Source organism: Colletotrichum phormii (assembly GCF_030913505.1).
Source record: "Colletotrichum phormii strain CBS 102054 chromosome Unknown BDP81scaffold_21, whole genome shotgun sequence".
Lineage (NCBI taxonomy): Eukaryota > Fungi > Ascomycota > Sordariomycetes > Glomerellales > Glomerellaceae > Colletotrichum > Colletotrichum phormii.
In genome coordinates this window covers 200,418-224,386 of record NW_026851463.1, presented here as the reverse complement: position 1 = coordinate 224,386, position 23,969 = coordinate 200,418, and the positions used below count along the sequence as shown (strand labels likewise).

Here is a 23,969-nt window from a genome sequence, read left to right as displayed (position 1 = left end):
CATACACATGATGGGTACATGTTGAATCTTGTTGAGCATTTATCACTGAGTGCCATGTTGATTCGCTCGGACTCCATCCAGCCCAGCTTGGACTTGACCTTTCTTCGACGGCTAGGTCAGCGGGTGTCACGCTTCCCACTGTAGTTTTGGCCATTCATACTTACTAACATGGCGTTTTCGTCCTTCTCTTAGGCGTGAAGAAGAAGTGATCCACCCCGAAACGACTTCCCACCAGACCCTTGCCGTCACATAGTTAGCACATCACAAATTCAAACTTGCACCGCTCTTTCGATTTAGAAAGCTAGAGTCTACGCATTCTAGATGGCAAAATCTCCCACCTAATAGGCGGCAAAGGACCGAAGCAAGACAACTGAGCTTCCACACATAGGTAAAAGGCCTTATTGCACGGGACCACACAGTTACGCATCACTTCTGAGTTAGTCATAACGCATACTCGCTTTGAGAAGGCATCACTGTTCACCCGTATTCCTCGCGTGGTAATTGGAAAATGTGGTAGGGCTGTGGAGCTCGCAGAATATGAGGACTGGCAGAACTGATTGTGACTAAGTAACCCGAAAGGCATCTTGCTGCTACAAACATGTGAGTCATAACTCGACTGACAATTCCTACTATACGTATTTCAATAAACTTTGGCCTGTCATCCATGCGGCATGCTCAACAAACCACTTGTGTGCGGCCCGTCGTCAGCCCCACTCCGGCGGATGTCTCTCATCTGCGGACCCAATCTCCGAAGCCCTAACTCGGCCAGATCCATATTCACAACTTCCGCGGATCCCATCATCAATCAAATTACGGAAGGGTGGCCGAGTTGGTTATGGCGCCAGGTTAAGGTCAGCTTAACGTCTGTTTCCTGGTGGGGCAACCCGCGCGAGTTCGAGTCTCGTCCCTTTCATTTTGCTATTTCTGGCCGTGTTACCGCTCTTCAATTGTATTTTGGTGGTGATGGGGATGTTTTACTAATCCAGACCGAGCTATTTGTCTGCTCAGGATGTACATAACCCTATCACCAGTGAGTGGTTCATTCTTACTCTACCCAGGTAGACTAGCCTCGGATGCAGGACGACACTTGCAACTGAGATACGCAGTATTGACGTATTATGTATTATTATACTCATCAGGTTCATCTATACAAAGTGGCGGTTTGTATTTCACGCCTCCTTTACTCATCATTCTTGGACCGGCTCCCCTTGGTGTAGAATGCACCTGTCGCTGCTCTAACGTCCTCGGAGCCCTGCGTTCCACCTCGGCCTCCAGGCTTGCCCGTCACCGACTGGGGAATCTCGTGACCGGTAGCACTGATTCCCTCGCCAACTCCGGAAGGTCTTCCCTCATTAGTGTCCAATGCGTTGTCTGCGGCGCCGTGTAGAGTTGTAGACCCAAGCTCACCGGCAGCTGAGGGATCTTGGTGTGGGTTGGGAACAGATTTGATGATGTTCTGCTTGCCAGCATCTCCAGGAACTATCGTCGACAGTGAGATCAGCTTCATTTGTAAGTGATTTGCAGCGTGACACATGTTACAAACCTTTGGTTCCGTCCTTGGCCATGTCATAGAGATCACCTCCTTGCTTTGCGTCCGCCATGGTGTCAAATGTGTCAGGATGATCTTGAAAGTTATTTTTTAGATTACGCAGGTGGCCGATGAAATTGTAAGTGCCCGATTAATCTAATGAGCAGTTCGAAAGAACGAGATTGTTTAACAGTGAGAGTTCCTTTGAGCCCTTTAAGACAGTCATGAGAAAGCCACAGTGAGGTAAGCTGGTGGTCTGGTGTCATGATGTCATTAAAGGTCATTCAATCGCGATCAGCTCTCCAACGTGACGTCAAACAAGACAGACGGTCTGAGAACCATTGATTCGGATGGTCAGATCTATTGAATTGCATCATCATATTCGATAATAGACATGACTGTAAATGCAAAAGGCTTTGCTCTGTGTGGTTCTTCCCAAGACCCACGTTGCCATATCTAAAGTAAGGTAGCTCGTAGGGAGTCGTAGACGTTGTTTGATGCTGCAACCCGCCGGCTGTACGCTTTCAAAAAATCTATCACACGGCATTGATCTCACAGCCAGCCAAGTTCAACACAGTTAGAGTGATGAGCCTAGGCATTTATTGCCGAAGCCTAGTAGCCAAGCCCCTTTCTCCTAAGGTACATCAACTTCCAAGACATCAATGTGGAACAAATAATATAGAACGCAGGTATTATATGGGTATTGGGGTATTCTATTAAGCTTATATACTATTCATGGTAGCTCAAACCACATATCCACACCCATCATCATACATCTTGATTGTTCATAATATACATGAGCATCCCACGTGACCGTCTTCTGCTGTGAAGAGGATGGCAACTGTCGCAACAGCTGTCACCCCTTCTCCATTGTGTATAGATATTAATCGTCGTTCTCAACTTGCTTCACTCCCTCACCATTCAGAACCGGCTGGTCGCGATCTAACTCGTACATCTTATCTTCCTCGGCATCGTAGTGGCGGAAAGTGAAGTAAAAGATGCATCCGACCACGGCAGACGAGCATGCAACACCGGTGTACATCCACAAGAACTTGGGGTCGACTGCAACAGACACCAGGGCCTCGGAGATGGCAGAGCCAAAGGCGTTGGTGAAGAGGTAGATACTCTGGACGAAGGACTTCATGTTGGGCGGGGCCTTGGTGTAAGCATACTCAAGACCGGTGACGGAGATGAAAATCTCAGACAGGCCGATGAAGATGTAGGCAGGCGTCTGAACGGCGATGTGGACGTGGTTGGGAAGCGACGTGCCTCCGTTCATTCCTTCGGGGCACTCGCCGGGGGACTCGTAACAGGGGCCGGCGCTGTAAATGAGGTGTTGCACGATTGCTGCGTAGGCCAGGCAGATGGCGCCGAGCCAGAAGCCGATAGTGATACGCATGATGGGCTTGAGCTCGATGCCGGCCTTGCGGAGTAGTGGGTAGACGAGCTTCTCGAGGATCGGCGTGAAGATGAGAATCGAAATGGGGTCGAAGTTTTGCATGAAATCGTTCGGCATGCCGTGTCCCTCCATCTGGCCGGCTTGGGTGACGAAGTTGGTCGAGAACTGGCCGTAGCAAACCCAGAAGATGGGGTCTGGCAGTCATGTTAGCGTGACTTTCAAGCTTCTGGCTTGTGTCAAAACACAGCCAGGAATATTTTGACTTACAGAAAACGAAGACCTTGCAGGCTCTCAGAGCACGCTTGAGCTCCTCGACGAAGTGGTCGTTCCAGGGGACAGGCTTGTCCTTGCCGTGCTCCGCACGCCATGACGGCTTGGCAGCGTCCATGTTGCGAGCTGCAATCATCATGCCGAGCGCCTTGAACGCATCAGTGATGACAGAGCCCTGGGGAGGACGGTTGACAAAAGTCTTGCGGCGAAGCACCAGAGTCGCGATACCAATGTTGAAGACGCAGAAACACATCAAGTAGGCGGTCCAGAAGCCCTTGTACTTCTCCATGAAGGGAGTCGCCATAAGAGACAGGGAACCCAAGTTGATGCACCAATAGAAGATCATGTAGATGCGCTGGTATGTGATGGCAGGATCGATGATAACTCGCTCGCCGTTTGACTCGGTCTTAATGGCCATGACACGGCGCTGGTACTGATCGGCGATCAAGGGAGCAATGTTACTCTTGATACCTCCCGTGCCGAGACCAATAACGATGATGGCAACAATGTAACCGGGGATGCCAGCGCCATTGGCCATGGCCGCCGGCAAGGAGGTTGTCCAGAGGATGACAAGACCAACCCAGTAGAAGGCACAGAAGACCAAGATGGTCTTGTACTTGCCCAAGTACTGGTCAGCAATGATGGCACCAAGAATTGGAGTCACTGAATGCTCGTGTTAGTGAAACCAGACTGATTGCTACCAGCTAGCGAAGCGGACAGTGACGTCATACCATAGCAGAACCATTGGAAGAACAAGTTCAGACCAGTCGCGGCCTGGTGACCCATTCCAAGACCCTTGGGGCCGTCGGCTCCATTGGGGTCATTGTTGATGTAGTTTTGGAAGAGACCCTGGGCACCATAGTAGGTGAATCGCTCCGTGAGCTCGACCACAGCAATGAGGAAGGCCGAAGCGGGGAGGTTCTCTCCAATACGACGCAGGGATCCCTTCTCAAACTCATTGGGCTCGGCACCATCAGGCGTAGGTCCCGATTCTGAGTCGGCGGAGCTCAAGATTTTCTTCTCGGGGTCGGCTGGCATGATGTAGCCTCCCGCGAGATCAGTCGTCTCCTTGTTGGGCAAGCGCTCACCCAGCGTCTCATGGAGCCTGCGAATACGAGTTGTCAGTGCCAGATCCTCTTGGTGTTAGACCGATGGTATGCGCATTGTTACGTACTCTGCCGCCGTGTCCTCGTGGTTCTGGGCCATTTTTACGCAACCGATATCTCAAGACAGGCCCGATAGAGTAGCTGAACCAAGGGAAAAGGAAAAGAGAGGGAGAAGAGGAAGAAATTTTCGAGAAAAGTTCGAAAAGGCTGGCCTGGTGGGGAGCAATGGAGACTCATTAGTATCACCACTAGATGCATGCCCTTACCCTCGGTGTCAGACGACTCCGAGGCGTTCGCCGCCTGCGTCCCATGTTTCGATGTCTTCTGTTTCCATTAGAAAAGTCTTGCCCGAGTCGGGAACGTCGCCCCAGGAACTTTTGCAACCACACGCCACAAGCCGATGGCCGAACCACCTGCCGGACTCCACTCGGCCGAGTGAGCCTATCTTTTTGATTGATAATAACGAACACATCGGGCGACATACGAGAAAATAAGTGGTCCTCTTGGCAAAAGGCCCGAACGGGTGGCGCCAAGCGAGGTTAAGGGGAATAAAGCGGTCATAAATCTGGCTTTCCTATTGGTCTTGAACCTCATTGACGATATTAGTTCATGCTGCCCATACCGAGGTCCATCAACAAAAGGGCCTTGAATCTGGGGTTTTGGGGTTCTACAACGTTACTCCGCAAACGAGAGTCTGCAGATAAGACTGAATCATGCAGCTGCTGAGGAAGCTATCGTTAGCTGCAGGAACCGGATCGTTTGTCAATGGAAATCTCCTGTAACCTTCCCTCGTTGGCAAAGATTTGCAGCTGTGCGTTGTCTGTCTTACTTCCTTGCCGTTGAGCCGGCGTTAGTTCGACCGCATTTGGTAGCTTGAGCCATCTTGCGCGCTCACAAGTGTAACCTCACCACTCTCTCTGCTGACATCACGCAAATTTATCAGGAGACACTCGGGCACATCAGATGCACGGCTCTTTTGTGATCTTTTGCGACTTGAGGCGCATTCTTATACGTGAGGGATTTTCGAAGCTCCCACTCTCTGGCAGTTTTCCTCTTGTTCACCACTCCTTGCAAAATTTTCTCCGATCTCCACGAGTGGGTCAAGAGTCAAATCTCGCTGCATTGAGGCTCACAGGCAAACTAATTAGAAGCACGTGTCGAGTGGACCATTAGAGCCAAAGCCACACGTGTAGAATAGCAAATTCTGCGCCAGACACGTCAAAGCAAATTTAAGGTCTGGATGCGCGAGGAAATCGCCCAGGCGGAAACATCTATTGGGGCTGGAGAGGATGGTCCATGGATCGCACGTTCGATGGGTCTATTCTCTTCTCATGCATATTTCGCGGCTAACCTTTCCTCTTGGACTTCGCCTGGCCTTTTTATTTTTGTGGGTATTGAGTTGTTCTTCGTTGTGGCTGCAAATTGCAATGAAGTAGAGGTGTGTTGTCTTGCAAGAACTGCCTCCGAAGTACATTCCATTCGGAAATCCTAACAATACCTGAGTGTTCAAAGACTTCTTCAGCATCCAGGTTCCTCCGGCAATCTTGTCGATATCGTCACGGTCTAGCTTACTAGGCATGGCAATTATGTGATTACAATGAACATTCTTGAAAGTTTTAAATACGTTGAATCGCATTTCACAAGCTCAATCGGCTACTGATTCTTCTACTGGTCGGAATATTCTCCGAGCCAAGAGGTTGAGGCTGAGTGTGGGCGGCATGGGCCGCAGCCTCCGATGCAGGAGCAGGGAAGGGACCGGCGGGGCCTTGGCAGCACGCCATGAGAATTCGGCCGAAAGCCTAACCGAGTGGTCGGGCATTTACGATCTCCCTTCACCCCAGAAAGTCAAAACTCGGAAGAAATCTGGGGAAGCTGCCGATCAGGGCTCATGAGCTCAGTATTCGTGAGAAGTGTGGGTGGATGCGCCGTTCGTAGCCGTTGCGAGAACTCCAAACCATTGCTCCCGAGGCTGCTTATATTATGGATGCAATAGCGTTCATCGAGCATGATATTGAATGTTCAATAGAGGAAACTCTACCTGTGCCTAACTCATGAGTAAGTAAGTCAGCTCAAATGATTCTGCTCCAGAATAGACGGGAAAGCTCTAGTCATTTGAGCGCCTGACTTCCGTGGCACAGCGCTCGTTCGATGCAAGCACGACATAGCAGAATACCACACTATGGGACTGGGAAGACCATGTGCTTCCTTCCAACCCGTCTTTGAAAAGAGTATGACAGCTTATTAGCAGAATAAACATCAAAGGTTGGACACTGCTACTTGACCGACTCTGCCAAGTGATTCAAAGTCGGTCGTACCTCATGAATTCTTATTCATTGTCGGGCGCGGTGACTGCCGGACCGATAGTAGGCTGCGCTTCCTGGCACATTTTAACCAGCAGATACCTCCATGTTTTCTCAAAGATGAGCATTGGTAGATGACCCAAGAATGCTTGCGCTATTATTCTAGATCATGTGTGATATTTTGCATTAATCAACGAGACAAGTTGCGTGACTGCAAAGACTACCATGATGGGAAATTGCCACGGAGCTACTCCCTCAAATGGGTCAGACTCACTGCTTCATAATTCATACATGAGATGAAGTTTTGATATCTTGATCTGGTCAATAAGTTATAACTTCATAGATGTTTGGTCAGGTACCTTATGAGTAACTCGTCACGTCTGGATAGACCTGTTCTATCAGAAAGTCCATTACCTCGCTTGGAAGTTGGAACGAGTCAAAGTGAAGGCTGTGGGAGAGTAGCATCGGATAGTGAATGACGGCGTCTACAAAGCTTTCCTATCATGCAGGTTTGCCTAGCACGTGCTTTTGTTGTTGTGCTCCGGCTTCCTGTTCATTACAGGTGTCTGGCAGTCCATTTTCCCCCCTCGAATGCGGAATAGCTGCTAATTATCGCCGGCTACCGCGTTAGTGCACGCTAGTACTCAGCACTTCACTTCACTCAACACAACAAGCCTCAAGTTGGCTCTGAGTTAGTTGATTAAGTTGCAAACAGTTGAAGTTGGTTGTCGCGGTTATTGGATTGGGATTTCTCATTGCGTTGAGTGACGTGCTGTGCAGTGATATCCCGCCAACTGCTAGATGGCGTCACTACATCCGTCTCCAGTCCTTCTCTAACTATGCTCTATTTCGAGATTGTTAGGGGAAAGTCAACTTACTAGATTATTTGTTGTTTCCCCTTATGGAAGTATCTAGTTGTTAATGGGATACTTCTCTTGCCGATTCGGATTCCAGTTATGATCTGCTCTCGAGTCTTTACGCGGGTACAATTATCAATCGTAGTGCAGGTATTGTATGAGATGAACGATGAAAACGAAGGCTTTTACCATTTGATGCTTAGAGAAATGCTGACAATGTTCCGCACTCGATGGCATATCATTATTATCAGAACTCCCTCGCAGTATTTGCCTCCCAACTAACCAGACGATATACAATACCTCGTAGCATACATGTCTTGTATCCTTCATAAGAGTACCATGGATACGGTTGAAACCGAGTCATGAATAAGGCTCAACTACACTCCAAACCATTTGCAAGTGTAAATTCTTGCAGCAGTACTTATGGAACGTGTTGGTTACACGTAGCAGGGCAGCCTGAGGGCCGGTACGAAGCTCAATAATCTCGGTATTGAACTGCGTATGTATGTGTAAGGAGGGGGTTGGTGGGCAGAGCCCACGATTTCTCCTTTGGGTGTAAGTAGGTGGAAGGGCCCGTTGCAAAGACCACCTTCTAGATCTACCTTTTCTGCCGTCAATATTCTAACAGAACGTATCAGTGAAGACTGGCTTAGTCGGGACACTAGTAAGACTGTCGAAAGGCCCTTCTCTTAACATCCCAGATTCATGTTAAGTTAATTTCATCATGTGAACGATATCTTCTACACATAAACGAGACTCATGAATAGTTGAAACCCCTTTGCGCCTGAGAATATAACTCTCCGATTGTAGTGGAATTGAGCTTTGTTAGACCGGGCGGGAAATGGCAACGCGACCCATCCTAGCCAGCTCAGTATTACTTGACAGAATACTAGATGCGATGCCCATACTACTCTAGACTCGTATTCGTAGTTTACTCTGGTTGCACTTGGCCACCAACACGAACTCGTTGGGGATATTGCGGGCAGTATGAACGCCGAATCTTCCAACACAGTTCAATAGTACACGCCGATCCCGGAGAACATTCTCGTGGCCTCAGCCCGTAATCCGTAATACTACCTTGGTAAGATAGAGGAACATGGGAAGTTTTGCTTAGCGATACATTACTGAAATGTTAACCCTTAGGGAAAAAGAAAGTGCCACATACCGTCTAAGGTTCACTGGAAGCTTTTGCCTTCCTAATTTACCATTACTTGAACTGAAGCTAAAAACTTGAAATAAGCCGTCATCTGTTAAAATATCCCATGCTTCAGAGTGACTTGGCGAAAGACGACATCGTCGACTACAGGTAATGTACTGATCACGGCACCTCACCAAGCATTTGTAGGGAAGCTTATGATATTAAGAAAATCATGCCCTTTCTTATCCTCTTCGCATAATTTACAGCCCCAACTTATTAAAACGCAAGGCCGCTACGGCTGCCTGGACAAAATTTGGGATGAGCCTAAAGACCTGAGCCACATGTAGCCAGAGCCCAGGAGATCATCATGAGAAGCGAATGTTTGCTGACACCATACTTTGCCTTCCAGCGATCAAATTGCTACAATTTGAATTCCTTCCTGCCATAACAACATCTTGTACCCCACCCCCCATGAATCGCTAAATCTAGAGGAAGTGGTTGTGCTAGTGTATCCGTAAATGCAAGATGAATGTGAGACCAGGGGCCCAATCCTCCGCTGGGGCTCCTTCAGGGTTCACGGCCTCAGCTGATTGTCCCCTGTCAACTTAAACATGGCGGGTGGCGCCGAGACCGTCGCACCGTTGGTACCGTAGTTGCTAGTGTCCCCCCCCTGGGATCTTAACAGGTGCCTGAAATGAGTTTCGACAACCCTGCGCTGCCATTTAAGCGATGTCTAAGGGAACCAAACGAAAGGACTAAATCCATCCATATAAGTCGGCGATCCAACACACTAATGCCATGCTCTTGATTGAACAGGCATAGCTTGCACTTGGCCCGAAAACGACAGGTTCTCCGACAGTTGTCTCCATTGCAACTTCACGCACTGTCGCATTGCCAGCGTAGTTGCCTCGTCTGTTGGTGCGCTTTTATATGAGGGATCTGCTGGCCCAGGTGTGCCCATGTAATTGTTGATCTCCATCCATTCACCTGCCTGAGCTAAAAAAGAGAACATCCTCGCTCCAAACACCAGCAATGCTTATCCGACCACCCGACGTGTAAGGTAATTGGCATCGCTTAACGCACAAAAGCACCTCCTCCGCTAGCCCCCACAAGGTTTCCAGTCATCCATCCACTTTCAGGCAAGCAAACAACCCCGACAACTCCAGCAACTTCCTCCAAGTAACCGGGGCGACCTCCAATGCTTGCCGCCAAGTCGAGGACCTCCTGGCTATCGACACCAGGTCTGGCCTTGGCAAGAGGCGTCAGGTTGTTCAATGGACGAAGAGCCTCGCGGGGCTCGTCGGGCAGGCCAGAGTAAAGTCCAGTGTCCATGGGGCCAGGCGCAACGGCATTGACGGTGGCTCTCTCGGCCAGCTCACGTGCCCAGACACGGGTCATGGCCTCGATAGCACCCTTGGTACCAGCGTATGAGGTTTGCCACCAGACACCCCAAGTGGTGGTTGCGCTGGAGATGTTGACAATGCGACCAGAGCGGTCGGTAGGCAAGTAAGGGAAAGCAGCCTTGACGAGGAGGGCGGGCGCCTTGCAGTTCAGGTTGAATGTCTCATCGAAAAGATCGAGGTCCAACTGGTCAATGCCCTGAGCATTCACAGTGGCAGCATTGTTGACAATAATGTCGATCTGGAAGCGGCCGTTGGCATCGGTGAAGTGAGCCTTGGCGGCATCAACGAGCTGCTGAGGTGCCTCGGGCTTGCTCAGGTCAGCCTTGACGGGAAGAGCCTTGACGTTGTACTTGGATTCGAAATCCTTGGCCAAAGCCTCAGCATTTGGCGTCGAGCCCTCGGTGGCGTAGTTGATGACAACGTTGGCACCTCTGCTGGCAAAGTGCTCGGCAAGAACGGCGCCAAAGCCTTTGAAAACTGGTTAGTCCACTGTGTTCTCAAGGCCAATATTGAACCCTTGCTATGGAAAAGGACTCCATCTGAGAAGACCCGGAAAGTTTTTTTTTAAAAAAAAAAACACATACTTCGCGAAGCACCAGTGATAATGGCAAGCTTGCCATCGAAAACCCTGAAAGGAGCCATTTTTCTCGGATGTCAGAAGAGCAGAATAAACAACGTGACGTGGAGGCGAGGAGAATATTATGCCTCCCTCCACGTGATAAATTGTGTGCTTTATATATTATCTCCTGCTGCTGCTGTTCTCCCCATTGCTTGTATGCCCACTTCGTGCACTTCGTGGACTAGCCAACTGGTCAGTGCCGCCGGGCCGCATGGGGGTGGGATCCGAAGAGGAGTCTGGACTAGGGGCTGAGCAAGATCATGAATCTTGGCTCTCCACGCAGACACGTCAACTACCAAAGGCTTCTGCCGATCTCAATATGCATAAACCAGTCGTGAAACTCGCAAGTACCAACACCTTGGGGAAGAGGCCAGGGCCAGTTGAAAATTCCCTCAATCCCTATGTTGGTTTTGGTGTTGGTATTACTTGATGCAATGTTGGCCGAAGACAATCTTCTGTTCCAACACGACCAACAGAGCGCTCATCGCTTTCAACATGCCTTGTCAATCTTGCATTTCTTCACCAAGCCGACTAGGTCATGCATTGATGCTGGTCATTATATGCGCACTGTAGAGGGGCATTTATGTAAACTATGGACACGGCTGAAATTCCTGTCTTCACGAGTATGCATACCGTGTTGAAGAAAGTAATCCACTATTATGGGTCAGACCAAGATTCTTCACAGCTTGACACCGCCGGAAATTCTTGAAGAACTCCCCGATGCTCGGAAGGAATCTCCCGAATTTGGTATCGATCTACTTTAAGATGGGGGCCATACGTTTCGGGACAGAGGCATGAGTGCGACGATGCATGGATGGTGTATATTTGTTGTCGGAAACCACCGATCTCGCGAAGCATCGACTGCAACGCTGGACAGAACGCCGACGAATACTATCCATGTTGAGTGAGCGTCGATAGCTTCGAACGATAGCAGTGATCACTGATCACATGCCACCCATGAGATGCTTGGAGGCCGGGGAGGCACGTCTAGAGTTTGCATGCCAAGCAACCCTCAGGAGAGAGGACGCCAAAGAGACCGAAAGATACCTATTCGCAACTCGCGGTGAATAGGAATTGGGTTCAGTCTATTCTCCAGTTGAATCAATTTAGAAATAGGATCAAATGGCTATCTCGGAACCATCTCCGTCTCCGTTCTGTTCCTGCATCTCATGTCAGGGCAAGGCAACTGACAAGCACAGCATCGTTCCTGATTAGTGGACAGGAAACACGAGCATTTGCCGACGGGATACATTCGAAATTGGACAGTTTGAGCTCCGCAAAGGGGTTGAATTCTCTTACCATGTTCATCCCAGCGCCCCTTTGTGGCAAGGAAGACCACAGTGCCACAACGGCAGAGATCCCGGGTCTGGGATCGGTGGATCCTATGCGAACTTTGGTTGCCAGAAGAAGTCGGGCCGCTATTAAGTAATTGACAGATCCGTGCTTGCTTTTTCTAAGTTCTTTGCATTCCCTTATAAGATTTCTGGGTTGTTCAGGTCTTTGCTGTTTCTTTCGCTGTTCGATTTGTGGCACTTTTCCTTCTCCTTCGAAACGAACCCGTGGAGCACGAAGGCCGGTTCTTCAGCGATCACGAATCTGTAAATCCGACAACATGGGCGCGGCTACGTCGAAGGATATGGCCGCAGCGGTCCTGGTGCCGCTGCCATTCGACATCATCACCATGATCTTGCGGTTTTGGATCCGGGCGCAGAGAAAAGCGTGGGGACCGGATGATTGGGCCATGGTGGCTACTATTGTACGTTCTGATGATGCGCGTAATATGGAATGGTTTAAGTTGTTTTTGACTAACATACCAAAGCCGGTCTGGGCAGTGTCGCAAATTGGTTTAATAGGTATGGCCTGGAGCGGAGTTGGGCAATTGGATAGCACCCTTTCTGCCGAACAGGTTGCCAACTCATACTTCGTAAGTTCTGCCCTACTCGAACAGTGATACCATCCAATGTATATAGTCGACTAATGGAATATTTAGTGGTTTTATATATTCCAGGAGTTTTGGTGTTTTACCTTGGTTACTCTCAAGTGGTCCCTTGGTTTCACCCTGCTGCGTATCGGTAATGGCCAGCGTTGGGTCCAAATCGTCATTTACACCTGCCTCGCACTAGTCACAGTCTGTACCGGAGGTACTGGCATGTATTTGTTCTTTCAATGCTCGCCGGTTGAGTACGTTTTCAATTGCTTCGGGTGTTGTTCTTCAGGTGCTGACAATTCCTACTAGGAAAAATTGGCATCAAAGTATGCCAGGTGAATGCAAACCTCGAGAAATCCAGACCGCCCTGTCCTTCTTGGTTGCCGCAGTGTCAATCTCAACTGATTGGATATTCGCCATCATGCCTTTTGCTCTCATCTGGAGACTACAGATGGCGAACAAGGTCAAGGCGTCTGTTATCGGTCTCCTGGGCTTGGGTTTCTTGTAAGTTACTGTTTGGCTCTTGGTCGTCTTTCCCGCCTTGCTAAGAATTTCTAGTGCATCGGTAGCTCCAATTGTTCGACTCAATTACCTCCTCGGACTCAACGATGCCGAAAAGTTCCTCCAAGGCCTCAGTATTATCCTCGCCTGGGCACAAGCAGAAGTTGGCATCGGAATGCTCGTCGCCAACCTCCCCGCATGTCGACCCCTCCTCGAACGCGTCCTCGCCCGCCTCACGTCCTTCACTGGCTCAAAAAACAAGTCATCGAAAGACCCAGCCGCCTCAGCCGCTGTTAAAAACAGCTATCTCGAGCTCGGGGAGAGGGACCCCACGAGAAAAAACATCAGCCAAGCTAGTCGATCTGGGGTCGAGACAAGGGTTTACGGCAGAGATCTGGGCGATGTCAGCAACGAAAGTTTGCCAGACGATCACAATCAGAAGAGAATTGTGACGAAGAGTGGGTTCGGCGCGATCAGAGTGCAGAAAGAGTTTGGAATGGAGGTTGAGACGAAGCGCGGGGACAATGTGGTCTAGACCATGCGATCGGCGCAGTAATTGTTGATGAATGAACGAGAGGCAACGAGAGGCAACACAGTATCCGTACCTACATGTAGGAATCCACTGTTAATCTAATGGATTCAAAACGTCCGTCGAAATCAAGCGCGTCGCAAGTGAGGTTAGGCAGCCTGTCGATTGGCTCAGGGCTGTATCCATCTTCTGGCGCGAATTTCTTGACGGGCAGTGACGTCGCTCAAGTTGTTCTTTGGTCCAATTGGGACTGACTTAAGAAGAGTTTGCACAACACTGCCCAGATTTCGAGAAGCTGGGAAGAGTTGTGTCGATAATATACGGCGAGTTGATTGGTGCTTTCGTCCTCTTGTAGACAAATTGCGGCATTGCACGGATATTGTGCCTGGGGCACCAAAATCGGCCCGTTAGCCTCATCGCTGTACGGATACCTAAGATCTCTTGCAGTTTTTCGCGAAATTATCCCCGTGGGAAGATTGCCCGTTGCTGTCCATGGCTGTTAACAAGTAGCAGTATCAGGTGTGAGGCAATTCAACAGGCTCGATGATGGGCACTCATGATCATCAAGGCGGATTTTACCAGGTGTCGGCAACACACATATGATAGGTGGCATGTCGAAGAAAGCTGTCCCTACCATTTTGTTGCAAACTCACTGTTGCTCCCCTTTTGGGCCCTTTGGGGCCTTTTGGGACCTTTTGGGTATGTTTGTCAGCTGCTTGTACGTTGCTCCGCATAGGATGTCATTGGAAATAGACTCTTAGTACCTGGGGTTCTATCATAATAAAGACGGCAGGAGGAAACACGGCATGCGCGGGGCTGGGCAGCTAGTAACCAGTCCTCAACTTAAGCTGGTTTGAACCAACCCACCAAGAGCGAGGCAAGATATCGAGTGAAATCTTGCTCCAATTGAGCGATACCTGATTCTTGACAGATTTGGTTTCACTAAACATGTGATTTGAGGTTGCTTAATGAAGCTTTGGCTTGCTCGGCGGCACTCCACCCCCGCTCCGTCTCGGCCCCGCTGGTCGCGCTTCGGCCTGAGCTACTACTTCGGCCCCACGGGGAACGGGGCGGAACCGGCACTTATACTTGGCCCGGAGCCGCTGTGTAATACTCGATACTTCCTTGCATATGATACATGGAACGCCTAATCGCAATCCGTAGATTAAGTTCATGATTCTTCGCAACTCGGTGGTATATCTCGGTGGTAACATATCTCGGTGGTTTCGTATGCATCGTTGAACGCGAGACGGGCCTTTCGTAAATTCGTGTGGATCTCAGCGGCCGATCGCGCCGAGCTTCGTGGAAGTTGTGTCGTATGCACTACAAACAAGAACTAGCTTACATTCAATGCAAGAGCAAAAGTTCCCAAGAAACGTTATTCGTCGAAGTAGGTCTGCTCGGTTTCCGAGCTTACACCACCGTGTTTGGCATAGCTGGAGCACTTCACTTGCAACGTGTAAGTAAGCGAAACATCCCAACGGTTGCAAATATATAGTCTCACCAACGGCGGAAATGAATAGCCATTCTAAAACTTTCACAGTTGCACACCAGCATATTACTGAAGTACACTTGAAGATAACACTCGAAACGCCACCAAGATGACCACCGAGGAGCAAAACACCGTCGCGGCTGCTGATGCCATCGAAAGCGTCGCTCGAGCGAATCTCCTCCCACCAAATGAGAAATTGGACAACGCGATCGCGAACTCCCAGAAACACGACTGGCCAGAGATCACTGTATCCCCGCTTCAAGGCCAGTTCCTCGCTATCCAGTGCAAGCTCATGGGGGCTAAAGAAGTTCTCGAGATTGGTACCCTGGGCGGATACTCGACCATCTGGCTCGCTGAAGCGGGTGCGAAAGTCACTAGCTGTTAGTATCCCTATCACAGGGATGTTGGTTCGAACCGTAGGGTCCTGTGGGCGACGAAGTATCAATATCTCTGTATTGATTGATTCTGTGTAATGAGTAGAAGGGAGATTCCAACCGGAGGTTGGGTGGGTAGTCGAGGTCTAAGTGTACCCCCTCGAGGTGGCCCATGCTCTGCCCCTACTCGCGGCCGAATTGGACTTCCAATCCGACACTAGCATCGAGATCAACCTAAAGCACCGCGATGTAGCCCTTCAGAATGTCTCGGGGCTCGACACCGAGATCATACTCGGCTCTGCCCTGGGCGTCCTACCCAAGCTGGCCGCAGAAGGCCGCAAGTTTGACATGGTGTTTTGTGATGCATCGTGGGGCGAGCAGGAGAAGTACTTTGACAGGGCGGTAAAATTGTCTAGACCAAAGGGATGCATCCACATCGATAACGTTGTGTGGAATATCTTAAGTCAAGGAAAGGCGAAGGAAGGAAAGGAGTCGCTGTTGAGTTACGTCGGGAAGAACAAAAGAGTCACGGCGACGCTCGTTCCCATGATATCAACCGCGCACACTGTCCACGAGGGCCGCACTGTTCTGGACGGCTTCTTGTTGGCAGTCGTCAATTAGGAACCTTCCATACAGCCTCGGGATGATCAGAATGCAGCGAGCCAGCAGATGGCTTTGTATGAGACTGGTGGAGTGTTGCTGTTGTGTACATTGAGTGATATCTTATTAGTCCTGATTAAGGTAGAAAGCTAATCCCTTCGCGAAGGATCTAATTCCGAGTTTGAAGGGTTGATAAAGTTTCATACTGCGGTCTGGTTCTAGACTCCCTAAAGTATTATACGCTCTCTGCGTAGCCTGCCTCCTTGACAGGCACGTCTTTGGCTTGCTTCTTTTCAAAAAGCTTTTGACCAATTTTGTCGGTCATTGCGTCCGTCTTGTCTCCCAAAAATGTCTTGATGCAACCGTAAACACCAGAAATGAACCAGAAAATTGCATTCACCAAGTCGATCCAGACTGCCACCTTCATCACGCTTGTCCTGCTGCCTTTGTACGAGTTGTCGCTCTCCCTGTGGAGGAAGATTGCTGCAAAAATTCCGAACGCCACGATCCAAGAAACGAAAAGGACAAAATCCCAAGCAAAGGCACGGTAGGTCTTGAAAATCTTGATTCTGCTGCCGACGTAGGGAATGGCGCCGAGCGGGGTGGTGGCGACGAAGAGAACAGCCGTGACAGCTGAAGCTCCTGCCACGGTAATGGCAAAGATCCACTCCGGCGAGAAGCCATCGTTTGCCTTGCGGTCAGCGTCGACACGGTTGCCGTAGAAGCCGCAGGCGATGAGAGCGAAGAGGAATTGGAGACCACGGCAGACTAGGCGGGGAACGACTTCGAATGTCTTGAGCCATGTTTTCCCCATCGTCTTGCCTGTTGCAGCTCCCTCGTTGAAGACACCGCGTCCGGCTTGGCGACCCATCTCTGCCTTGTCCGCGGAACGGAACTCGGAGGCAGCGCCGGCGAAGCCCTGTACGTTGCGGCCGAGTTCGATGGCACTCTGGCCTGCCTTGAGAGCGTTTCCGAATTTGCCCATTGTCGTTGCGAGGTGAAGGAATGTGTATCTCGAAAAGGGTTACGGGAGTGTGAGATTGCAAGAAGCTCTTGAAACCAGAGGGGTTGGTGGAAAATAATTGGAAGATGAGCAAGAGAGGCTTATCAAACGATGCTGTGACGAGAAAATAATGCACAAATGCGAGACTGGCCGGCAGTGCAAAGTAGAGAACTCAGAGGAAACACAGACGCCAAGTGATGCGGAGAGGAATGAACATTCGTAGTGAGAGTGATTCAGAGCAGCGTTGAGAACATCGGGAATAACCGACTTTATAAGACGAAATGGACAAAGACCATCACTCTTGAACGGAAACAACACCCAATGAGTCCAACTCACGATGTTGTTCAACGCAAATAGTAACACCAATCCTTTGAGCGTTGGCGCTATTACTGTTGCAGCGCTGAACAGTCACAGCCAATCAATCATTCATTCTCCAAACCCTGGCGCATCTGGCAGGCCGTTGAACACTGGGGACCATGGGGCTTGGCTGTCTGAGTCGTAGCGAGTCAACCCCAACAGCCTTTGCTTTGTTACCCCAGACAGGGCGCTTAGCGAAACGCGTCGCTTTGTAGGCGCCAACGGAGCTATTCTTTGACTAAACGAACAGATGGACCCGTAACCGTAAGACATCTCCTCGGTCTTGGTAGATGGCGGCTCGCCTTAAGAGCATGGGAAGACCAAGGATCTGTTATCCGCGACATGAATGCGCAAGTCCTCGTGTCACTACATTGTCGGGGCGGTCCCAGCAAGCTGAGGTCTGCGACGCGGGCCACCACATGAGAGAGTGCCACACGTAGGTAGGGACAGGAGTGCTCACTATTAGGCGTCAATGCTCAGGCCAGCCAGGCCAAACGTAAGGACGATGGCGCGGCTTGCGCGGTGAGATGACTCGCAACGAACAGCCTGATAGATACACGGAGGTTTACCATGCTCTGATAGCCTGCACCAAGATACCAGGCTCTCAGTTTCAGTATAGCTGATTTCTTGGCAATACTCGGCAAGTGCCGAGGCTTTCAGAAAGACAGGTGGGTGGATGGCATAAAGGACCATCCGATCCCAAAGAGCTATGTAATTGAATAGTGGGTTTGCCGCCTATCGCTGCGCCATTTCAGCATGCAGCCTTCATTGATAAGGCACTTTACACGGCTTACCTTCTTATCGAGCCGCCTTTAGGTCTCCTGATTGTATCTGGACTTTAGCATTGGGCAAACACCGTGGTTGAGACACGACAGCTCTTAGCGTGCCAATTTGAGCCCAGAGTATAATTCCTCCTAGCTCTCAATTGCTCTTCTAGTCGTCCGAAGGACCGAAGAATCTGCGCTGGTGTGTTGCTCATTCTGGCATCGGCCTTGGCTCTTGTGAAACGCAGATCCGAGCGACCGCGAACCTTCAACGACTGAGCATAACCGACCACGCCGATGCTGGTATTTCCGTCGCGTTAAATATGAATAGCCTGAAGCTTTCGAAGAAACTTGGTGAGCCGAGCTTTTGTGTTCCTGAGATCTAGGAGTCCATCAGATTTGACTATTCGACATACTAAGCCACCGATCTCCACATTCTTACTGCCCGCAAATTAGACTTCATCGATTTGTGACAACATGTCTACCAAAGCGACGAGCCTCTCAGCAGAAGAGATTATTCGCCATCCTGCATTCAATACGACGCAATGGGATCTTAAGCCAAGGCTATCGGGCTTCGCTACGGTCGCCGAGTCTCGTCCAGGGGGGCCATTCCCTATGTGGTACGAAGTTCATGGTCGCGGACCGAAGAAGATTGTCTGGATCATGGGCCTCGGTGGTAGCCGGAACCTGTGGAAGCGCCAGAATCGACATTTCGGGCATCTGCGTGGCGAGGAGTACAGCTCCCTTGTCTTCGATAATCGTGGGGTCAGCAAGTCGGCCAAGCCGAATTGCAGATATAACACGTTGGACATGGCAAAAGATCTGGTCGAATTGCTGAGGCATATTGGCTGGCTCGACACCGATTCTCAGTACTATCCTCGAGACCTTAATATTGCTGGCATCAGCTTAGGCGGCATGGTTGCGCAAGAGCTTGCCCTTCTGATACCTCAACGATTGCAATCGCTGATGCTCATCTCTACGGCTCCTCGCCTAATTCGAACCGTCCATACGTTCGAGCATATGAAACAGCGAGTCGCAATGTTTCTCCCTACAGCAGTTGACGTAGAGCTCAAGAATAAGGCCAGTAGGCTGTTCACCAGAAGTTATCTGAACGCGCCGGACACTGGATCCTTGGACCCAGAGAAAACGTTTCCCACCAACCTCGATCGCTTTGTGGCAGAGGAGCTCGCAGAACGTACCGAAGACACCGAATTTTCTCGGAGGAAAGGCGTCATATTGCAGGCTATTGCCGCTGGATGGCATCACAAGAGCGACGCAGATCTCGCCAGAATGGGGTACGAAGTAGGCAGAAGCCGAATATTGGTGATGCACGGAACTTTTGATGAGACCATTACATTTCCGCACTTCGAGTTGATCAAGGCTGCCCTGGGAGATGGGCCGGAGTACATTGCGTGGAAAGACTGTGGCCATGTGCCATTGTGGGAGAGAGAGGAGGAATTTAATGAGACTGTGAGACTCTTCATTGACAAGACAATCACAGTTTCGGCCAGTCTCTAGTTTTGCAAGCCCAAGTCTATTGTACCTCAGTGCAATCTCACATGATCGTCCAAGTTTATCCGTCCCATTGGAGCATGAGTTGCATGGCATATACGACAGAACTTATCCCATTTGTCTTCTGGCCGATCCATCGTGGGCCCTTTGTAGACTGGGAACGGCGGCAGGGGCCGCAACCCCGCGTTCGGGGTAGACTTGAACCGAGTCACCCGTCTCTACCTCGTGGAACTACTTACGACGGATATATGTCTGCGCACTTATCCGTTGATTCCTTTCAATTATTCGAAGTAGTGCCTTACCCGCCAACTTTCCACTGAGTTCTAGCCGTGAATTGGCAGCATGTCATTGTAAGATGTTTATTCGACTCCTATTGCTGTCGCCAGCCATGGCAGCTGCAGCTATTGACAGGTATGAGGATAGAAAGTTATTGATTTAGAGGAAGACTCCTTCTGTTGGTCGTCGCTGATGAATCGACAGAAAAGCTATCGTAGAGTCTTTCAATGTGGTGCGAACAGAGGTGCCTAAGGTCATTGACAACACCACGACACCTCTACAAGTTGGAAATGGGGACTTTGCCTTCAATTTTGACATCACAGGTACGCAATCGTTGATACCTTTCAACACACTTTCCAGCTGGGGATGGCATAAGGACGCTTTGCCACAAAACGGGTAAGACTTTGAAGTTCCATTGAACCACTGTTTTCATACTCGCTTATCTTGAATGCTCATACCGTGCTGCATTCTGCTAGGGAGAAGCTGGACGACTACGCTGGCGTCGCTGTAACTACGCATGGGAGAGAAGTGATCTACGACCTCGAGGATCCGAAGCTGCCGGAGATTTCCGAATGGCTGAGTGCCAATCCTAACCGAATCAATCTTGGCCGCATCAGCTTGAGTTACAAGAATGAGACGCTGTCATTGATCACGGATCCCCACCAAGTCCTCGACCTATGGAACGGTGTTACTACTTCGATGTTCAAGGTTGATGGTAAGGATGTGAAAGTCATTACTCAGGGAGATTTCGACACCGACTCTGTGACTTTCGACATAGAGTCAATGTTGATCTCTGAAGGAACCCTTCGAGTTGAATTTGACTTTCCATTTCCTCCAATCCACAAGGTTGAGAAGACATCAGACTTCGAGGTTTTCATGGGAAGCTACCTATTTCCCGACAATCACACTACCTCCACCGTTGAGCCTGACAAGAGCTCGGATAGCACAGCTCATATCCATCACATGATGCAAGAAACGTCATACTATCAGAACTTGCGCTGGCCCAAGGAAGGACCGTTGACTTTGACAAGAATTGGGAAACAGAATTCCAACACGACCACTGCACATCGCTATAAGTTGTATCCAACTACGTCCAGAACAAACCTCACCAGAGCAAATAGATTATCATTCACTGCCCAGTATAGCCTCCAACTTCAAAAGCCACCACTGCCCTCGGTCATTCGCAGACGAAACAGTCTCGATTGGCAGAAGTACTGGGAAGAAGGGGGGTTTGTAGATCTCACCCAGTCGTCGAATCCAAATGCGACGGAGCTCCAGCGGCGCATCATACTCTCACAATACGCAATGAGAGTCAATAGCGCAGCAACTGGCCAGCCACCACAGGAGAGTGGTCTGGTATATAACGGTTGGTGGGGCAGGTTTCACATGGAGATGGTGGTTTGGCATTGTGCTCATTGGGCGACTTGGGGAAGACAGAAGTACTTTGATCGGGTATTCCCTGCTGTCTATGAGACTCTGCTACCTAGCGCTGAGGCAAGAGCCCGCCGCATGGGATGGGAGGGCGCCAGGTATGATTTCTAGGTCTATCCAATGATGAAGTTTGCTTTTGCTGAACAGAGTGGACGATCAGATGGCCTAAGATGACGGAGCTTGTAACCAAGGGCATCGCGCCTGGAGAGACACGAGCCTACCTTCAATGGCAGCAACCACATCCCATCTATCTCGCTCAACTAGCCTATAAGGCCAACCAAAGCCAAGAGACTCTTCAACGATGGGACAGTATCATCACGTCAACTGCCAAGTACATGGCATCGTTTGCTTGGTTCAACAATTCAAGCGGCAAGTATGATTTAGGACCACCTATTCAGGGTGTCACGGAGAACTCATCCCCTACGGAGATTTCCAACTTGTCATATGAGCTTGCTTACTGGCAATGGGCTCTCAATGCGGCTTGCGACTGGAAGAAAAGACTTGGACAAGATTGTCCCGAAAATTGGTCTAGGGTAGCAGAGAACATGGCATCTCCTCCTCAGTATGATGGCCTATACGCTCCTTGGGTCGGGGGCGGGGTTAATGCCTCTTGGTGGGATAACCCTCAGCTCAACAAAGATCCTAGAAGCGTCATCATGTTACAAGGCATGGTACCCGATACCCCACTGGTAAGATATGTGGAAATTGATAGTAGACTCTCTGTTTGATTCATCAGCTGACGATAGATGTGCAAGGTGACTCCAGAAGTCGGCGTGAGAACTGCAGACAAGGTATGGGATGTGTGGGGTGACGCCCAAATTCGAGGCTGGGGGCGAAACGTCCTAGCCATCAACTCGGCCCGTATCGGAAATCCAGAACGAGCTATCTATCACCTAACCAACTTCGACTACTGGATGTTTGGTGATCAAGGCTTTGCTCACAGATCTGGTCCAAGTGAGTCTTGCAGCATGCGGAATGAGTGTAGTTTGTGTACCGCAGGACTACACGTGGCGTCAAGTCCCAGTACAATTGACTAATGAAGTTGCGATAGGTCCATCTCCGCCGCCTTATTTCCCTGGAAATGGGGGTTTTCTCTTGGCGATCGGGTATATGGCAGCTGGTTGGGCAGGCTCCGAAGGGGACGCACCTGGATTCCCTAAAGACGGAACATGGGTTGTCAAGCATGAGGGAATGATCCAGGCTCTATGAGCATGGCACGAAACTTGGAATGAAGATATCTGAAAGGGGTTTTCCTCTTATGACTTGAAGTTCCTATAAGCTCTCTTTCTTGATCAACATTTTGACGTATTGACATGCATCCATGGGACTGATATCGTCCACCACCTCGATTGTCCTAATCTATCGGTCTGAACTCATCTAATTGCCCAGGTATACAGCTAAACGCAAGCCTCCGTTATACGGAGCCGTAGTTGTCTTGAACCCATTCTTAGGATCGTCGAGATGCTCAATCAGATCCTTGTAGCCTGCTTGGCCAGAAATGATGTTGTCAATGACGATCAAGGCGCCAGATTTTAGATGCGGCTTCACCAGAGCGAGTGTAGGCATCGCAAGCTGTGACCAGACTTCTCAGGACGTTAACGCAACGAATCATACCACGCGTGTCATAGTCTAGCTTGCAGCTTTCAGAATGGGTAGAGAACGTACTGTCAAGTAGCAAAAAGTCAATTTCCTCTGGCAAATCAGTCTTCAGTGTCTCTCGCAGGTCACCCTCTCTTAATTCAATCCAGGATTCAACCTCAGATCCCGCCCTTCTCCAGTTCTCCCGGGCTTTCTTGGCTTTGGATGACTCGTTCTCCGTAGCGATCACTTTGCCCCCGACACCTTGTGCCACTGAATTTTGTCCCACAGCGAGGGCAAGCCAGATTGTGCTGACGCCAAAGGAGGTTCCGGCCTCGACGACGTGTCTTGCCCCGGTGGCACGTAGAATGAGGTAGACCAGAGCGCACTTATCCGGCTCCAGGGCCACAAATCTTTCCAAGGCAACTGAAGCAGGTTGACTGTCAGTGCTGACGTAAGGAGGCTCAGTGAGAGCTTGAGTATGAAGGTCTTTCAGAACAGCTAGTGTAGCAGGAGTTGCTTGCAGTGAGGCCAACTGCCTGTCTAGATCTTGAAGATGAGCCATGATGAAGAGTATGAGATGATAATGACTATCGGACCGGGAATGGACCTCGGCCACGGACGTGTAAGTACCATAGTCAACGACATGGAAACATGCCGATTGATTTTATCATCTTAGTCTACATACCTCATAGAATACAAATCTTAAAAACCAAAAAAATGAATCAAATTTTCCTCTATGTGCGACAGTCAATGTTTGAAATCTGCCAGCCGTCTAGTTGCTCATTTGATATATTCATGGTGTGGTTGTAGGCGCTAGTCGAAACACCGCTGCCGATCGCATTTTTGGTCTGTGGCTAATAGGATGCTAATGAAGCTTAATCAAATGCAAAGCACGTTATTCTTCCGAGCTTAAACAGGCCGATTCCGACGCTCGGGAGTCGGGAATTTGGCAAGACAGTGGCCAAGACATCTACCGCCCCGGGGGATGTGGACATGAGCTCG

At 49.9% G+C, this 23,969-nt stretch overlaps 9 protein-coding genes and 1 non-coding gene across 10 annotated transcripts; 5 read left to right on the top strand and 5 right to left on the bottom strand.

Annotated features, from left to right (window-relative positions):
- The first annotated feature begins 814 nt into the window (after positions 1-814).
- BDP81DRAFT_t281 lies at positions 815-913 on the top strand. Its single transcript has one exon. It is a non-coding gene; the product is annotated as a tRNA-Leu (tRNA).
- A 267-nt stretch (positions 914-1,180) lies between these two features.
- On the bottom strand, positions 1,181-1,601 carry BDP81DRAFT_397885 (uncharacterized protein; the record flags this gene model as incomplete). The annotated part of the gene is made up of 2 exons (XM_060588383.1): positions 1,181-1,479; positions 1,544-1,601. The coding sequence occupies 2 exons, from the start codon at positions 1,599-1,601 to the stop codon at positions 1,181-1,183; spliced, it is 357 nt and encodes a 118-aa protein (XP_060441101.1).
- Positions 1,602-2,411: 810 nt separating this feature from the next.
- BDP81DRAFT_328733 (POT family-domain-containing protein) lies at positions 2,412-4,403 on the bottom strand (the record flags this gene model as incomplete). The annotated part of the gene is made up of 4 exons (XM_060585243.1): positions 2,412-3,121; positions 3,195-3,860; positions 3,929-4,302; positions 4,372-4,403. The coding sequence occupies 4 exons, from the start codon at positions 4,401-4,403 to the stop codon at positions 2,412-2,414; spliced, it is 1,782 nt and encodes a 593-aa protein (XP_060441100.1).
- Positions 4,404-9,614: 5,211 nt separating this feature from the next.
- Positions 9,615-10,643, bottom strand: BDP81DRAFT_356242 (short chain dehydrogenase; the record flags this gene model as incomplete). The annotated part of the gene is made up of 2 exons (XM_060586307.1): positions 9,615-10,469; positions 10,586-10,643. 2 exons carry the CDS (start codon positions 10,641-10,643, stop codon positions 9,673-9,675), a joined length of 855 nt encoding a protein of 284 aa, XP_060441099.1. The 3' UTR covers positions 9,615-9,672.
- A 1,589-nt stretch (positions 10,644-12,232) lies between these two features.
- Positions 12,233-13,583, top strand: BDP81DRAFT_328832 (uncharacterized protein; the record flags this gene model as incomplete). Its single annotated transcript, XM_060585254.1, has 5 exons — positions 12,233-12,376; positions 12,440-12,544; positions 12,611-12,801; positions 12,857-13,051; positions 13,106-13,583. 5 exons carry the CDS (start codon positions 12,233-12,235, stop codon positions 13,581-13,583), a joined length of 1,113 nt encoding a protein of 370 aa, XP_060441098.1.
- Positions 13,584-15,178: 1,595 nt separating this feature from the next.
- BDP81DRAFT_328298 (O-methyltransferase) lies at positions 15,179-16,064 on the top strand (the record flags this gene model as incomplete). The annotated part of the gene is made up of 2 exons (XM_060585202.1): positions 15,179-15,453; positions 15,665-16,064. The coding sequence occupies 2 exons, from the start codon at positions 15,179-15,181 to the stop codon at positions 16,062-16,064; spliced, it is 675 nt and encodes a 224-aa protein (XP_060441097.1).
- Positions 15,982-17,262, bottom strand: BDP81DRAFT_436124 (uncharacterized protein). Its single transcript, XM_060591107.1, has one exon. The coding sequence runs from the start codon at positions 17,026-17,028 to the stop codon at positions 16,279-16,281; it is 750 nt and encodes a 249-aa protein (XP_060441096.1). The 5' UTR covers positions 17,029-17,262; the 3' UTR covers positions 15,982-16,278.
- A 905-nt stretch (positions 17,263-18,167) lies between these two features.
- Positions 18,168-19,765, top strand: BDP81DRAFT_436123 (glycylpeptide N-tetradecanoyltransferase). The gene has a single exon (XM_060591106.1). It carries the CDS (start codon positions 18,645-18,647, stop codon positions 19,683-19,685), a length of 1,041 nt encoding a protein of 346 aa, XP_060441095.1. The 5' UTR covers positions 18,168-18,644; the 3' UTR covers positions 19,686-19,765.
- Positions 19,766-20,034: 269 nt separating this feature from the next.
- Positions 20,035-22,595, top strand: BDP81DRAFT_464087 (Six-hairpin glycosidase-like protein; the record flags this gene model as incomplete). The annotated part of the gene is made up of 6 exons (XM_060594112.1): positions 20,035-20,090; positions 20,160-20,351; positions 20,432-21,484; positions 21,547-22,075; positions 22,142-22,340; positions 22,438-22,595. 6 exons carry the CDS (start codon positions 20,035-20,037, stop codon positions 22,593-22,595), a joined length of 2,187 nt encoding a protein of 728 aa, XP_060441094.1.
- Positions 22,438-23,529, bottom strand: BDP81DRAFT_499442 (O-methyltransferase; the record flags this gene model as incomplete). The annotated part of the gene is made up of 2 exons (XM_060595488.1): positions 22,438-22,969; positions 23,052-23,529. 2 exons carry the CDS (start codon positions 23,527-23,529, stop codon positions 22,764-22,766), a joined length of 684 nt encoding a protein of 227 aa, XP_060441093.1. The 3' UTR covers positions 22,438-22,763.
- Positions 23,530-23,969: the final 440 nt, after the last annotated feature.

Excerpts from the sequence above, each read along its gene's own strand:
- BDP81DRAFT_436124 (XM_060591107.1), bottom strand. The coding sequence starts at position 17,028 with ATGGGCAAATTCGGAAACGCTCTCAAGGCAGGCCAGAGTGCCATCGAA.
- BDP81DRAFT_436123 (XM_060591106.1), top strand. The coding sequence starts at position 18,645 with ATGTCTACCAAAGCGACGAGCCTCTCAGCAGAAGAGATTATTCGCCAT.